This window comes from Alligator mississippiensis, chromosome 6 (assembly GCF_030867095.1).
Source record: "Alligator mississippiensis isolate rAllMis1 chromosome 6, rAllMis1, whole genome shotgun sequence".
NCBI lineage: Eukaryota > Metazoa > Chordata > Crocodylia > Alligatoridae > Alligator > Alligator mississippiensis.
The window spans coordinates 85,497,610-85,514,709 of NC_081829.1; the positions used below are offsets into that span (position 1 = coordinate 85,497,610).

General features: G+C 47.6%; 1 protein-coding gene across 8 annotated transcripts in view; it reads left to right on the forward strand.

Moving 5' to 3' along the window:
• ATE1 (arginyltransferase 1) overlaps positions 1-17,100 on the forward strand; it is a 177,682-nt gene that overhangs the window by 59,547 nt on the left and 101,035 nt on the right. For all 8 annotated transcript variants that reach the window (XR_009463114.1, XM_019485894.2, XM_019485896.2 and 5 more), the window contains one exon: positions 14,912-15,093. Coding sequence is in view for 7 of the 8 variants with exons in the window: in XM_019485894.2 (XP_019341439.1) it covers positions 14,912-15,093 (182 nt within the window). In the remaining variant the exon portion in view is untranslated. The remainder of the gene's footprint in view (positions 1-14,911; positions 15,094-17,100) is intronic.

Below are 17,100 nucleotides of genomic sequence, written 5' to 3' on the forward strand. Positions count from 1 at the left end.
GCTGCAGTGGGTAAAGCATGCAGGGAACTCTCAGGGCTGCTTCAGCAGTCCAGCTGGCACAAGGGGTAGTGTCCCCAGGTACCAATTGGCTGGGGCCTAGAAGCTCCTGAGAGCGAGTAGCCCTAAATTACTTGCCAGGGCAGCTTCTTATACTGATGGGGCTAGGACAGGGCAGCTTTTTGTACTGCTGAGGACACCACAGGTGCTGGCCCTGTGCTCCTGCTTCCCCTAATTGCAGATCCAGGAGGAGCCAGGCAGGGTTATTTTGTCCCAAGTGGCACAATCTGCCTCACACCAAAGTGCATGTCCAGGCATGTGCGCTGAGGCAAGAAGTCTTGGCTCAAATTTGCACCGCTTCTATTTGAGTTGCTGCAAGTACACGTTCTTGCATTTGTGAATGCAGCCATTGGATCTATGAGAGCACTGGTTTTTAGTAATGTATGGTAATTCTTTATCTGCCTAACTAACCTCTCGCTCACAGCCATAGGTTTACTTTTTTATTTTCTCTTGTACTTTTCTTTTCAACATAACTGATCAAGTAAAGTAAGATAAAACTTCTGTTTAGGTTTTATGTTTTAAGTTGTTCACCTGGACCATTACTTTTTTTTTTAGATACCTTTTATTTAGCTGTTGAGATGCAAATATTTGCAACTGCATTGCCATGAGATTATTATTTCTAATATCATCTGTTTCCACAGAGTATATCTTTGACATTACATTTCTTGACTCATTAATCCTAGAAACTATTCAAGTGAAAGCTGTGTCGCTGACATAGCCCTTATCTTTATTGAGATTCTGTATGTTCTTGAACAGCTTGATGGTATCTACCTGTTGAGGATCAAAGTAAAGCCATTGACAATCTGGCCATCACCAAGGTATCAGGAAAAGCGCATTAACACAGAAGTCATCAATTGTGGGAAACCTGTGCTTCTTCCCCACCTATACAAACTTGTTACTGCTGGACAGTAGGGACAGTGCCACAAGATGAGGAAAATACCCATATAGTCTCCCTGTACAAGAATAAAGACAGCGACTATGGCATTTCACTATTAAGCATTGTTAAAAAGATCATCCTTTGGGTGGTGTTCAGAAGACTTCAGATCCTTGCTGACCGTGTTTACCCTTAGTCACAGTTCAGCTTCAGAGCTAGTAGGTCCACCACACATGATCTTTTCACTCTGATAAACTCAAGCAAAACGTAAGGAACGAAGGAGATACTTTCATTGACCTGAAGAACACCTTTGACCTTGTCAGCAGAAAAGGTCTGTTCAGATTATTGGAAAAGACTCTGCGCACCAAAACTCCTTCGCATAAACCACTCTTTGTACAATGGAATGAGGGGGATGATCAGCTGTGATAGATCAACGTCTGAGACTTTTGCGATTCAAAGTGGAGTCAAGCAGGGCTGTGTCCTTGCCCCAACCCTGTTTGGGATTTTCTTTTCTCTTCTTCTGATGGATGTTTTTGGGACCACCGCCGAAGGAATTTATATACACACTTAAATGAAAAATTATTTAGCCTTACATGCTTTAAAGCAGAGACAAAAGTGAGGAAAGTTTTGATTTGTGAGCTGCTGTTTGCTGATGACATGGCATAGATAGTCCACACAGAGGGTGATGTTCAAAGCCTCATCAGTTGCTTTGTTCATGCCCGCCAAGAGTTTGCTCTTGCAGGCAGCATTAAGGTGACCAGCATTATGGGCCAGAATATTGTTTCGCTACTAGCAGACACAATCAGTGAAAATATATTGGATGTTGTGAGTAAATCTACATACCTTAGCTCCATTGTTACCAGCAACCTCTCTCTTCAGGATGAACGGAATACCTGTATTGATCATGCATCGGGTATTATGAACATTTTGAGCAAACAAGTGTGAAACAGCAACAAACTGATAATTAAGACCAAGGTCAGAGTATATTATACTTGCATTAGCAGTGCTCTTGTACAGTAGTGATTCTTGGGCCAAACACTCTACTCAAGAGAAGCATCTTGGTGAGTGGGAACATTATGGGATGTCTCGCTCGCTTGCTCCCCCCACTTTGGAGTGCGGGGAGCAAGCCTTGATGTTCCAAAGTTAGCAAAGAGAAAAGGGAGGTGAGGTGTACGATGTTAGGGCAACATTTTTTGTTCACAGGGCTTTTCCTTCCGTACACCCTGGACCTTTCCACTCCCTGATGGATCTCCATTATGGTCTTAGCAGTTCCACCCATGATCCTGACTCCAGGCTCATGTTCTCTGCCCACAAAGCGAGCCTGTCATTGGGTTCCTTCACCTCTCCCCATACTCGGGTTGGGACCCCTTTTCTAAATTCTAATTTCCCTTAGTTTGTCAGCTGAAAGGGGTATACTTCCCTGGGGAGCTTCCACATAGTCTGCCATCAAGCACCAGCCTATTTAACTCAATCAGCTTTACCCCCAGTACTCCCTTCTTGGGCTCATCCACCCATCCGCAGCCACTATCCGTGCTCCGCATTATGGCTTATGGTCAATTAACAGACCCCACTGTGACAGTCAACCACCTTATCACCTGCCAGTTCGCTGGGCATCCATCCTGTCCTTTCATTGAGTCTTTGCCCATTGTCACTGCCCCCAGTTCACTCACCGGTGTTGGTCACTCTCTCCTGCCCCTACTTGGTCAAGGGAACTCATTCAGGGGATTTGAGGGATGCCCTTCCCCAGGCACTGTTTGGCTGTTTAGCTGGTCTGCACCTTTTCCTTCAGCTCTGGCTTCCAGCTTTGGCTACAGCTCTGGCTTCCAGCTTAGCCTCTGCATCTCCACGCAGTTTACACGATCCCTGCAGGTCTCGTGCATTCCCCTCTCCAGGGAATCTCCATGTGTGCTGGTGGCCACTTTTAGCTTATTATGGAACTCCTGGCAGCCAGTGGGAGCCCGCTCTGGCTGCACGTGATGGCGCGCTGCCTGAGCCAACCACTCCCCACTTAGCCAGTCTCTGGGTGGCCGGCCAGACGTCCCAAGAATCTGTACCATAACCCTCAGGCTCTGTGGTAAATCCCTCCACAAACTTTGGTCTGGCTAAGAAGCACAGACCATAACAGGGCCCAGGACCGGTGCCCTGTTATGCACTTCAACAGCTTTTGCTTACATTGCCTTCACTGTGTTCTAGGAATTTCCTGTAGGAACAAAGTTGCCTGTGCTGAGGTCTTGGAACATGCCAACGTTCTCCTCTTAGTCCATGCTGCCTTCGATGGTCTGGTTGTATGTGGAGAATGAATGATGGCTGAATGCATGATGATCCCTTCTCCACAGCCCAGCGGGCACGACCCGGGACAGCAGGCAGCAGCAGAGCTGCGTGGGGATCTCCTCACCACCACTCACCCTGCGCTGCCTTGGTGATGCACCTCCTGCGCACAGGGCTGCATGCCTAAAAGCAGCAGCACAATTGGGGGACGTGTTGTTAGGGCCGGGGGGTGGGGGTGGGAGCAGCAGCAAGGAGATCCCTGTGCAGCCCCGCTGTCCCCAGCCATGCCGGGTCATGCCTACAGGGTTGCAGAGGCCCTGGGGGAGTGAAGCAGGGTGGGAGCCTGAGCCCACCCCTGAGCCTGCCCCAGGTACCGATCTGGCGGGTGCAGATCCCCCCTGCCTCTCAGGAGTGCACGTGGCAACAGCGAGCTAGCTCTCCCCCATCCCCAGATGAGGTACCCGTGGACCTGTCCTGCTCCCTGCTGGGATCCTGCAGCGGCACGTTGTGCCCCTGGGCCTCAAGCACTGCCCAGCTCCCTCCCTACAGGGGCTTCAATCCCCCTCTTCCCCCCCTCCCAACCCCCCCCCCCACTTACTAGCTGGAGCTGCTCTGCAGACTGCCTTTTGTAGTGGGCAAAATAACTCCATATTTTTGTAGAGCAATGGTTTGTGTTTTAGGTAGGTAAAGTTAGCTCTGCGTGTAATGTCTTAATCACCTGAAATCAGTTATTCTATGCTGTACATATCATTTTCCCACAAAGAAATGTTAGTAGTGCAAAGTAATATGAAATCATTTCATGTGGAACAGGCATCATGAAGTCTATATTTTAGTCCTGTTTGTGGGCTTAACTTTGCAGTGCGGGCAGGCAAGCGGCAATGCCAGGAGGGATGGCTACGCCAGGGGCTAAGGTGAATTTTGGGGTGGCTCTAGTGCCCTAACCCCCACTAGTGCCAGTCCTGGGCAGCGAGCAGCAGCAGCAGCAGCATCACCCCAGCTCCTCGTAGCTGCATCAGAGCTGCTTGGCCAAGGAGAGCCCGTGGTGAGAGTAGCAGGGCTGGCGTTGTGCTGCCTCCATTCCCCTCCTCTCGCAGCCTGTTGCATTGCCTCCTTCCTGCTGTAGCACAGCCACAACCCTGGGGCAGGGAGCCCTGCCTGGCTCAGTGTGGCATCCTGCCCTGGTGAGGAGGTAGCTGACTGATGGGTGGGCTGCAGGCTGGGGCCTCAGTGAGCCTCGCTGCAGCCCAGGGGCCAGCTCCCCAGGAAAGAACAGACGCTGTGGTGGGCCTGGAGCACCGTTGGGTCGGTCTTTGTCCTGCAGCCCAGCTCTGTGTGTGTGTCTGTGTGCACATGTCTGGTTCTGGGCATGTGTATATGCATGTCTGTTCTGTGTGTGTGTCTGGCTTTCTGTGAGTGGTTTTCTCTCTCTCTCTCTCTTTCATATCACAACATGCCTAACAAAAAAAAATACACAACAACAAAGGTAATGTATGAAGCTTTATTTATTGTCATCAGGTTTAGAAGTTTTAGAAAACCTGGTATTTTCTGTTTTAAAAAAAAAGCAACATGTATGATTATTAACTATATTAATATGAAAGGGGGGGGTTGCACTTTGTCAGTGAGCAATATACTTCAACCCTCATCAAGACAGAATCCAAGGCTGAGGAAGTAGAAGGATTGTGGGTTAGGCTACATGGGGGGCAAGGAGAAAGGGATTTGGTGGTAGGGGTCTGCTACAGACCCCCACACCAAGGGGAAGAAATAGATGCGGGGCTCCTGAGGCAACTCTCGGAGACCATAAAAGATAAAGAGGCGGTAGTCATGGGGGACCTAAACTACCCGGACATCTGCTGGGAGACGCACACAGCAAGGTCCCATCGCTCATGCAGGTTTCTAACCTGTGTACAGGACCTCCACCTGACACAGGAGGTGCATGGTCCCACTAGGGGGAATGCCATACTGGATCTGGTATTGGCAACGGGAGATGACATGATAGGGGACCTCCAGATCCGTAGCCATTTGGGAGACAGTGATCACCTTATAATAGAATTCAACATAAGATGGCGAGTGGGTAAGGTAACTAGTAGGGTGAAAGTGCTAGAATTTACGAAAGCTGATCTCAATGCACTCAGGCGATTAGTCAAGGAAGCACTGCAGAGTAGGAGTTTTGATGGGATGGGAGCCCAAGAAGGGTGGCTGTGCCTAAAGGAAACGATCCTTCGGGCCCAAAGCAAGACGATCCCCGAGCGAGGCAAAAGAGGGAAAGGGGCCAGGAGGCTTCCATGGCTGACCAGAGAAATCCAGGGCAGCCTAAGGGCCAAAAGGGGAGCACATAAAAAATGGAAACAGGGTGAGATCACTAAAGATGAATATACCTCCTCTGCTCGTGCTTGTAGGGAGACAGTTAGGCGGGCTAAAGCTACCATGGAGCTGAGGATGGCAACCCAAGTAAAGGACAACAAGAAATTGTTTTTTAGATATATTGGGAGTAAAAGGAAGGCCCAGGGAGGAATAGGACCGCTGCTAAATGGGCAGAAACAATTGGTGACAGATAGGGGGGACAAGGCTGAACTCCTGAACGAGTTCTTTGCCTCAGTGTTCCTAAGTGAGGGGCACGACAAGTCTCTCACTGGGGTTGTAGAGAGGCAGCAGCAAGGCGCCAGACTTCCATGCGTAGATCCTGAGGTGGTGCAGAGTCACTTGGAAGAACTGGATACCTTTAAGTCGGCAGGCCCGGATGGGCTCCATCCGAGGGTGCTGAAGGCACTGGCCGACATCATTGCAGAGCCACTGGCGGGAATATTCGAACGCTCGTGGCGCACGGGCCAAGTCCCGGAGGACTGGAAAAGGGCTAACGTGGTCCCCATTTTCAAAAAGGGGAGGAAGGAGGACCCGGGCAACTATAGGCCGGTCAGTCTCACCTCCATCCTTGGTAAAGTCTTTGAAAAAATTATCAAGGCTCACATTTGTGAGAGCCCAGCAGGGCAAATTATGCTGAGGGGAAACCAGCATGGGTTTGTGGCGGGCAGATCGTGCCTGACCAACCTAGTCTCTTTCTATGACCAGGTTACGAAACGCCTGGACACAGGAGGAGGGGTGGATGTCGTATACTTAGACTTCAGGAAGGCCTTCGATACGGTATCCCACCCCATACTTGTGAACAAGTTAAGAGGCTGTGATGTGGATGACTGCACAGTCCGGTGGGTGGTGAATTGGCTAGAGGGTCGCACCCAAAGAGTCGTGGTAGATGGGTCGGTCTTGACCTGGAAGGGTGTGGGCAGTGGGGTCCCGCGGGGTTCGGTCCTTGGACCGATACTCTTTAATGTCTTCATCAGCGACTTGGACGAGGGAGTCAAATGTACTCTGTCCAAGTTTGCAGATGACACAAAGCTATGGGGAGAAGTGGACATGCCAGAGGGCAGGGAACAGCTGCAGGCAGACCTGGATAGGTTGGACAAGTGGGCAGAAAACAACAGGATGCAGTTCAACAAGGAGAAATGCAAAGTGCTGCACCTAGGGAGGAAAAATGTCCAGCACACCTACAGCCTAGGGAATGACCTGCTGGGTGGCACAGAGGTGGAAAGGGATCTTGGAGTCCTAGTGGACTCCAAGATGAACATGAGCCGGCAGTGTGACGAAGCCATCAGAAAAGCCAATGGCACTTTATCGTGCATCAGCAGATGCATGACGAATAGGTTCAGGGAGGTGATACTTCCCCTCTATAGGGCGTTGGTCAGACCGCAGTTGGAGTACTGCGTGCAATTCTGGGCGCCACACTTCAAGAAGGATGCGGATAACCTGGAGAGGGTCCAGAGAAGGGCAGCTCGTATGGTCAAGGGCCTGCAGACCAAGCCCTACGACGAGAGACTAGAGAAACGACCTTTTCAGCCTCCGCAAGAGAAGGTTGAGAGGCGACCTTGTAGCTGCCTATAAGTTCATCACGGGGGCACAGAAGGGAATTGGTGAGGATTTATTCACCAAGGCGCCCCCGGGGGTTACAAGAAACAATGGCCACAAGCTAGCATAGAGCAGATTTAGACTGGACATTAGGAAGAACTTCTTCACAGTTCGAGTGGCCAAGGTCTGGAACGGGCTCCCAAGGGAGGTGGTGCTCTCCCCTACCCTGGGGGTCTTCAAGAGGAGGTTAGATGAGTATCTAGCTGGGGTCATCTAGACCCAGAACTCTTTCCTGCTTATGCAGGGGGTTGGACTTGATGATCTATTGAGGTCCCTTCCGACCCTAACATCTATGAATCTATGCAGTGCATCCTCCCATGGTTCCCCTCGCCTCGGTTTTGTTTTTCTGACATGCTAGCACTATAGCTCCTTACAAAGTAGACATTGCGGTTTTTTTCCAGCACTCCAGCCAAAGCATTGCCTACCCATGATCTAGAACACTACCTGGAATCATTGCTGTGCTTATTTTCACTGAAGAGCATATCTTCCTTCATGTTTACAAAACTTTACATGAGTTAATATAATAGTAGGACAAGTTTATACCTTTTAGTCATTGTCCCTTTGGGGACTGATCAGAGTTTGGTGCAGAGTAGTTAGCATTCTGGCTGAATGCAAGTCAAGAAGGAGTGTGGCAATTCCTGTGCCAGTGTAATGTTAAAACCAACTCAAATTAGAGCAATAATGATCTAAGTTACATTAGTGATTGTATTAGTTCCATGTGGTGATTACTACCTGATCTTGTGTTACAAAAGGAGCTCTGATGTACCTGAAGTTCTGCTTCATAATTGTCTGTCAGGTTTTTTTTTTAATTAAAAAACAAGAACAAATTGTTACCAAAAAATCAGTTTGTGATCTAATATAGAAATAACAGGTATGTGGTTCAAGTTTTTTAATTCCAAAACTACTGAACAGATTTTCCATCTTTGAATTTTTTTCTTAAATGAAGCTGTCTAAAACAGATCCTTTTGGCATGATCTACGCATGAGCAAATGTGTTAATATTAGGGCTATCAACTAATTGTTGTTAATGTGCATGATTAATGTGTTAATTGGTTATTGTGTTCATTTTTTTAACATGTTAATCAAATGTGATTTTGGAACCTGTCCCCAGATTCCACTCTGCCACCTCCCGGCTGCCCATTGGGGTAGCAGTGGCAGTGCAGAGAGCCACAGGGCAGCCTGGGCACAGGCTCCAAGCTGCTGCAACATGTCAGTGGGGTGGGGGCAGTGCACACTTAGACACACAGATGTAGACAGACGCACGCAAGCAGCCGCAGTATGCACGTGGCCTGCTGCCTTTACCCTGGGTGGCACGTGCTGGCCATGCTGCATGTCCCCTGTCCACCCAGTGGCAGAAGGCACAACATGGCATCGCGTAGCTCCCAGGGCAAAGGCAGCAGGGCACACAGCCCCAGTGGCAGGTAGCTGTACCCCCCCATCCTGGCCCTGGATGAGCCTCCCATGGCTGTATCCCACAACCCGCCCCAGCCCTGGGGCCCCATTTGCCCAAACCCATGCCCCACTCCCTCCCTCACTGTGGGGGCCTTGATCTGCCCCCCTCCCCCTTCCCTTCCACAGACTTACTTGCTGGGTGCTGCTGTACATACCACCGGGCCGGATTCCTGTAGGGTTACCATATTTCCAGTTTCAAAAAAGAGGATACCTGTCAGGGACCAGGGAGGCAATATGGTTGTGGAGGGTGGGGGGCAGTGATATGCCCGTACCCTGCTCCTCGCTCCCAAGCCACAGCCCCCCAGCCCTGCTGCTGCCCCTCGCTCCAGTCCCATAGTAGTCTGCATCCTGCCAGAGCGTGCAGGAGCCCCCTCTCCCCAGACTCCAAACTCCCTAGCCCCCCACACCTTCACAGATCCCCCCAACCCTACAAAGTGCCTGCATAATTTTGCATTATCAGCTGTGTGATTAAAGTAACAATTAATTGTGACTATTTTTTTAATTGTGCAACTAAATCACGATCAAATTTTTAATAGTTTGAAAGCCCTAGTTAATATGCATAATATTACAAATCCGTGTTTTTAGTTGATTTGCACAAGATGTTACATTTCCATGTGTGGTATTAATAATGCCACATGGCAGGTATTAGTTGAAAAAAGAATTGGTGAAATCTGTGCAAAGAGAAACATTTTGAGGTAATTTAGTTTTAGGTCTCCGAACCTTGAAATTGGGCCATTAAAAGGCACGGGTTATTTTATGTGACTTTCCTGAAAATGGGGGCATATTTTGAAAATACAGATGTAGAACTTTTCTAAATATAGGGTAACTTTTCTAAATGAGAGAAAATTATCCTTGCTAATGTAATCTTGTCTTAGCTCTCCAAGTACTGATTCAGTAGGTTTAATTTGAAATGTCTGTAGCTAAGTACTTAATTTTGTGCTATATAAATGCTTAGACTGTAAACATTGCTTACATGGTCTTTATCTTTGTACTTATTGTTCAGATAACTTAGTTGAAGTGATTTTGCTCAGGTGATTGATTTCTTTTGAGACATATGGTAACAATTAGAATAATTCTACTGCCCATCATCTCTTCAGTCTAGGCTACTGTATCAAAATACTTGATTAAACCCACCTTTTGTTGCTGTAATGTAAAACAGTTGGCAGAAGTAGGCAATACCATCAGATTTATTGAGTGAGAAGCAGCTCTTTCTGAAGAGCTGGCTGTACAGTGAAAAACATGACTAGATGGATAATTAAGTTGAGCCCCATGGAATTCAGGATTAAAGTGAACTAGATGGTAAAGAAAATGGTATGCCAAAGGTAATTGTGTAATAAATTTTAAATTAGGAGATCATTTTCTTTATAATTAGAAGCACCAGTCTCCGCCTTCAGATACTTTACCCAATACAGATGCATCATAACTGCCCATATAAACCAAGAAGCCAAACCAGAAATAAATTCCGTAATGTTCCTACAGTTCAGGGCTTTCCAACTTCTAAGTGGCAGAGACTTCACACCCTGCGGGTCACACCAACAGGAGCCTTCCCTCCCATCCCTCCCCCCATCCCATGCTGTGTGGAGCAACCCCCCTACCCTTGCTGCTGCATCATGTACCCCCATGGGTGTGCCCTCCCTCCCGTGAGGCACCACATCCCTGTGCTGCATGCTCCAGGCTCCCTCTCTGCTCTCTGTGCTGCACTACACTGCTCTGCTCTGTCCACAGGGGTGTGGGCAGGGAGTGGAAGGAAGGAGGAGAAGCTGGGAAATCCTGCTGTTGCAGCTACAGTGATGGGGAAACAACAGCTGAAGGAAGCCTAGGGACCGCAACTTGACCTCTTGTGGCCTTGCTGTATAGCAGATCCTACTTGCCATATCCCTATAGTGCTGCAGCAAATATGGTTGGGGTTCTGAAGTGAAAGTCACTGAGTCATTCAAAGTGAACGTAAACATGAAGCCTTTTAGCATAAATGTGAAGCCTTTTTCTGTCTGAAAAAAGGATTATAATAGTATTAAAGGTGAGTAAATTGTGAAATAGGATATCTATGGTTACATAGTGAACCTCTTGGAATAGGAATCAAGAATGGAATGGAATAGGATGAAAATGTGCACCCCCTTTCATGGAAAAATGAAAATTTGGAAATCCCTTAGAGACTGCTGGAGCAAGGTTAATAGCTTACAATGAAAAGAGAGCCTGTGGTTCTCTCATTAATGAGCATGTACCTAAACAGAGGCAGAGCCAGAGCATTTCTGTGCCTTGGGCATCAGTGTGCCTGTGGCCAGCCAGCAATTGCAGTACTTGTTATTTTTGCCCCCTCACCCCTGACACATGTCAGTGCCCCAGGTTCCCAAGATACATATATCAGCACCCAGAGCTAATGCCTCCCACCACCTCCCCAGGATCAGTTGCACTATTGCTTCAAAAAATCAGGATGTTATGGTCTGTTCTATATTGTGTTTATCCCAGATTTATTTAAATTAATACTCAGTTATCTACAGAGATATGGCTATGGAAAACAGGTGACTATATTTGTAATTTTATGTAATTCTGATTTTTCTTTTTTTTCTGTAAACTACCTATCTTCATTTTTTAAAAATGTACATATAGAGTCAGTATTTGGCTACTCAAAAATTCATACACTCCTGCTTCGTCATGTTCCCTGCATCGTAGTTTTGGTGTACACCTTCCAAAAAGATGGAAAAACTTCATAGAAAAAAGTGTGTGGACTGTTCACTTGAAAAGTAGATTTTTTTTAAAAAGTGTAAGGCTTTTTTTTTTTCTTTTGAAAGTGCAGTAGAAGGGAGAGGTGCATATCTAATTGCATTCAAAGGGGATTAAGTTTGTCCCATTCAAATCTCCATAGTTTGAGCCTAATTACAAGGTTTGCATAGCCAGATGAAATATAAAATATGTTATAATCTTCCTTTATGATGAAAATGTAGTCAACTCCTGCAGAGATTTTTTTTTTGGTTTGTTTTTAAACCAAAGGTTTTAGATGCTAAATAAAGTCGTACTTTAGTATGGGGACAACACAAATTCATTTAAGCTATCTGGACTTTTATTCCTGGAGTAATGTATTGAGGAAGATGATAGTGACATGTAAAAGTTACTTAAATGATTCAGTATATGAGTCTTGAAAAGCATTGCATCTGTCCAGTGCACAGCACTCTTGTTGCTCACCTTGGCGATTTTCAAAGGACCAGGTCAAACTGCAGAAGTATGGCTGAATTGGAACTCAAAACCTGTTTCTGAGTGACTGTGATCACCCTTCAGCTAAACTAGGAGTAAAATCAGATTAAACAGCAAAGGGCTTGAAAGGAGATCTTTTATATAACAAGGCCTTACAAATAGTTTATATAAATATACTACCTCATAACTTTAGCTTAAAAATGTTAGTAGGTGTGATTGATGTAACTCAATGCACTGGATGTAATCTGTTCTAATAGTAATAGTTCTATTAAGTGTCTTACATAAGATGTGAAAACAAAGCAGCCTTACCAGTGAAAACCATAAACCAAGGTGAAAAGAAAACAGGATGATGGTAAGCTGGGATCCGGGTTTTCCATTTCCCATGGAAAAACAGAGTAAACCGCGGATTTTATCTTTTACCGGAGGCAAAAATGGATTTCTCATTTTACCAGAGAAACCCACGGATTTTGCAGCTTTGCAATGAGCCCTCTGCAGGCTGGCAGTTTCAGGAGCGGAGGGGAGGGTGGTAAGGCAGGGGGTGACATGTCCATGTCTATGGCTGCCAAGGCAGCCTGGAGAGTAGCTTTTGCAGGTAAGTGGTGGGGGGGTGGGGAATGGAGGCCCCCATAGGGAGGGAGCTGGGCAGGGTTGGGGCTGCTGCCCTTCTAGGCAGTGTGTAGAACTTGGGGCCTGAGGCCACAATGTTCAACCGCAAGGACCCCACAGGGAGTAGGAGGGGGCCGCAAGCAGCTTGTCTGGGACCGGGGGGGGGGGACTGGCTTCCTGCCACTGCGTGCACCCCTGTGGGGCAGGGGAGACCTGCACCTCCCAGATCTGTGTGTGGGGCAGGGCAGGGTGAGCTGTGCACTTCGGGCTCCCCCCTGCTGCCCTCCACAGCCTGGTGGCTGTGACCCAGTAGTGCAGGGCAGAGTGCAGCTGCACAGGAAAGCTACTTGCCGCTGCCGGCTCCACGCTGCCCTGGCAATATGTCCCCTGTGTATGTGGGGGTGGCAGCGCCGAGTCACACTAGCAGGCTGCAGAAGCTATGTGGGAGGGCAGGAGCCTGAGTTTGCAGCGTGGACCCACTGTGCCCACCACCCCACACAGATCTGGGGGGCACGGGTCCCCCCTGCCCCTGGGAGTGCCCTATCTGCCCAAGCCCACAGTAGGGAGGAGCCAGGCTCCGTGCTCTGCTCTGCTCTGCTGCAGCAGCCATTGCCTTCTGCTGGGGCAGGTGCTGTGGACCTGAGTCCCTGGCTCCATAGCCCTGGCAGCTGGAGGGGGTGGGGAGTGAGGGGCACCAGCAGGGCCAGGGGGCTGTGGGGAGGGGTGAGGAGCACCAGCAGGGCTAGAAGGGCTGTGGGGGGGTGTCTTTCATTTCAATAATGGATTTTGGCGGGGGGGGGGGGTATCAGAGAATTTGCAACTTTGTTTTTATCAGGGAAAATCAGAATCCCTTGTAATAAGCAGTATTGAAAGACGGTGAGGGAAGGAGCTAAGAAATCCTCCCTTCCAGAAAATGGAATTTTCACCGGGACATACATCCCAGCTAATTGATGCTTTCCAAGTCTATAGAAAAACGGGTTCAGTTTAGTTCCCAAAGTCTCAGTGAAACAAAGAAATCTGAATAAAACTTTCAGCTAATCTTATTAGAGTAAGCTGTGTATAAATACTGGGTATAGACTAGAGGGAAAATTGTTGAACTCAACAAATTCAAAAAGAGCTACTGCTAGTCTCCATACCACTCTCTTCCAGCCTGCTCTAGTCTCCCTGAGTGATATAGTTGAGAGACTGCATTAGGTTGTCACAGACCACTAGAGCTAGGGGAATTGTAGCTTTACCTTAATTCTATCTAAGCTTGCAAAAGAGGTCCTGATCATGTGAGAAATAAAGCTATGTTTTGATGATCTCTTTTATTGGACCAACTGTGTAGTTGAGGAGCAGGCATTAGGCATGAAAATGTTAAAAAAAAAAAAAATTAATTTAAGGTCCTGTAATTATATTGGTTAAATGATTAATGGATAACACAGCAGCTTGGATCTCTGCTGCTGGGAGCAGCTCTGGGCTCCTGGGGACCCTTTGACTGTGGGGAGGGAAGGAGGAAGCAAGCCCAGCCAGACAACACAGCCCAGTGAAGCCCTGCCCTGGGAGGGAGGGGAGCACATGTGAAGAAGCAGCTAATTTCTTAATTGATGAGTCATTAGGTTGCTTGCTGTTTTGCTCTTAGGCAATGGGTAGAGAGCTCTGGAACTCGAATGGGAAGTGCATGGTGAAGCAGCTTCTTTAATTTTGGAGATTTCCCTGTGTGGCCCCCTGCTGCTGATTGGCAGAGGAGCCTCATTGCTTGCCTTTCATCACCTGTGCCTTATGGCCTGGAAGTGAAAACCAGTTTTAAATAGGCTGCAGTTTTCACCTCCTGGCCACCAGGCACAAGCGATGGGTAATGGGACCCCTCTACCAATCAGCGGCAGGGGGGAATGCAACATTCAAGAAGTTGCCACACAGCGCACTTCTGGTGCAAATTCCAGAGACCCTTAGCTATGGGTCCTCCTGACCCCCCTCCCCCAACCCTTTCTCCTCCTCGCTCCTCCCTCCCTCCCTCCTATCTGTCCTGCTGTCTTCTTGTTCCTGCTCCCTCCTATCTGCCCTGCACCACAGGGATCCCCCCCGCCTTCCCCTTCTTCCCTGCCAGACTGCACCCAGCCCCAAGGTAAAGGATAACTGGTAAGCTAACTGGTTATCGCTGCACTTATCGGTTAAGTGTTTAACCTTGATCGATTAATAGTTTAACGTTTCACATCTCTAATAGGCTGTTGTCTGTCTCGCTGAAGGCCAAATGGTCCCAAGTTTATTGTACAAGATAATATGCAGAGAGTGTGACTTTTAAAAATACAAAAGATATAACTGAACAATGTATAGGTCTTTCTGATGATAAAGTGTAAACCTATTAGAACCTTTGTAATGCATTGAAATGTAAAACCTTGTTAATTTCAATGTCCATCAAGTGTAGAACAAAATAAAAATCCAGTGTTCATTGTTCTGTAATGGGCTTTTTAATTCTTTTTACTGATAATTGGCTTAATTGATATTTATCTCTGTTTTTGGTTTTCCTTAGGCAGAGAATCCTACTAATGGACCTGACTGTGGTTATGGTTCTTTTCATCAGCAGTATTGGCTAGACGGGAAGATAATTGCTGTGGGAGTAATTGACATTCTTCCATACTGTGTGTCCTCTGTGTACCTGTACTATGACCCTGACTATTCTTTCCTGTCTCTGGGAGTCTACTCTGCATTAAGGTAAGAGTTAGCTATAAATTGTCTATAAAGAGTAAGCTCTGCATTTGGTCTTCAGTTAGCTATAAAAATGGTTTATATTTATTCTGAAATATGAGCTTTTGTTCTTTATCTCAAATGAAATCTTATAGTGGAAACATTAAAAAAGTGTTTCTTGTTTAATTGTGATGATGGAGAAATTTCTATTAGAGCAAAATCCTGACAGTAGCTAGTTGAAATTTAAGTTGGGTTCTGAACTTTTTCAGCATTGTCTCTTAGGATTCAAACCGCTATGTAGATTGAAAATACAGAATTAAATTTAGATTGGTGGTGGGAGTGGGGCAGGGTAGGGGGAGGGCAGGGGTATTTAATTTTAAGGGGGGTTTTGCTCCCTCTTTTTACTTAGCGAGCAAGACCCAGTTTTAATTAAGTTTCTATGTTTAAATAAACTTTAGGTCAGCAATAGATTAAATCAGGGGTGTGCAATTATTTTGGCTGGAAAGATGCTTAGCGAGTATTGGTGAGCTTTTGAGGGCTGCAAGGGTAGCCCTGCCCCTTGACAGGTGCCTTCCCAATTGCCATCTTGGGACCAGAAGTCCCGCCCCTAACCCATGACCTTTGCCACCTGAAATCCCTACACTGGTCGCAGAAGTACTCCTTTTGGAGGAGGGATGTTGCCATCCTGAAGCTGGAAAAAAACAAATCATATACTAAAAAATCAAACATCTACTATAAAACATTTTAATTTTATTTCAAAAAATATTTTCTCCTGGTTTATGTGTGTTTGCACAGTGTATATAGAAATGATTGCATAGTAGCTCAAAATAGTTTTACTTTTGTATATTGTGTGTGGACAAGTAATGGGGTGTGTGGTTGGGGGCTGTGTGTGGGTGTAGGTGGGGAAGGGTTTGGGGTGTGGGGATGGTGGGGGTGTTTGTGAGGGAGGGTGAGGGTGTGGGTATAGTGGGGGGTGGGAGAGGATGTGGAAGTATAGTGCAGGGTGGAGTGTGTGGGGGTGGGGGGTGGTCCTTGGAGTCCCCAAACTGTGCGCAGCCCTGGAGCTGCATGTTGTGGCAGCCCTGCCCAGTCACATAGTGTACAGCCTCTGCACTCCCACCCAAGTCCCCAGCTGCACATGGCAGCAGCGTGCGGGGCCAACCCCGCCCGGCTACATAGCACACAGCTCCTGCGGTCCCACCCTAGTCCCTGGCCACAAGTGGCAACAGCATGTGGGACCAGCACCACCTGGCCCCATAGTGCACAGGTCCTGCACACCTCTCCGAAGTTTCCAGCCACATGTGACAGTGAGTGGGAGCTGTCTAGCCCAGTCCCATAGTGTGCAGCTCCTGCAGCATGTGGGGCTTGCCTGGCCTGGCCCTGTAGCACATGGTTTCCCTCACTCCCAGTCTCCTTTCCCTTTCCCCCAGTGGAAGTCCCTGACCCCCATCCCAGGGGGGTCTTACCTCAATTTCCACTCTTCAGGGTGGGAGGGCTAGGAAGCAGCCACAGGATGGCGAGGCAAAAGCCTCTGCCAGGCAGATGCTTTTCATCTCCAGCACCGCCTGCCTTGGGGCTGGGGACAGGTCAGGCTAGGCTGGGGTGGGGTTTATTTGCTAACAACCAGAGCTGCACCTCCTGTATGGAGGCACTGACTTTCCGAGGGGCAGCCAAGGGCTAGAGCCCATGACAATTCTTCCACCTTATGGAGGGCCCTTGCAGGCTGGATGGAATAGCTCGGCGGGCCGAATCCAGCCTGCAGGCTGTATTTTGTGCTCACACCTAGATTAGATTCTGCCCTTACTCGTCAGGTAGTCCAATTGATTTTGGTGTTTGCTTCCCTATATCCACTCTACTCCAGAACTCCTAAATGAGTACAGTCTTGATACATATTGCTACCAGTTCTAACATGTGGATGCAAAGAAAAACTTAAGCCTTCCTTTGTAGATTTTCATTTTTCTGTGTTATCACATTTTTTTCAGCCATATTATTGCTATTAATGATTTTTAAAGTACAACTCCAGCTTTTAAAAAA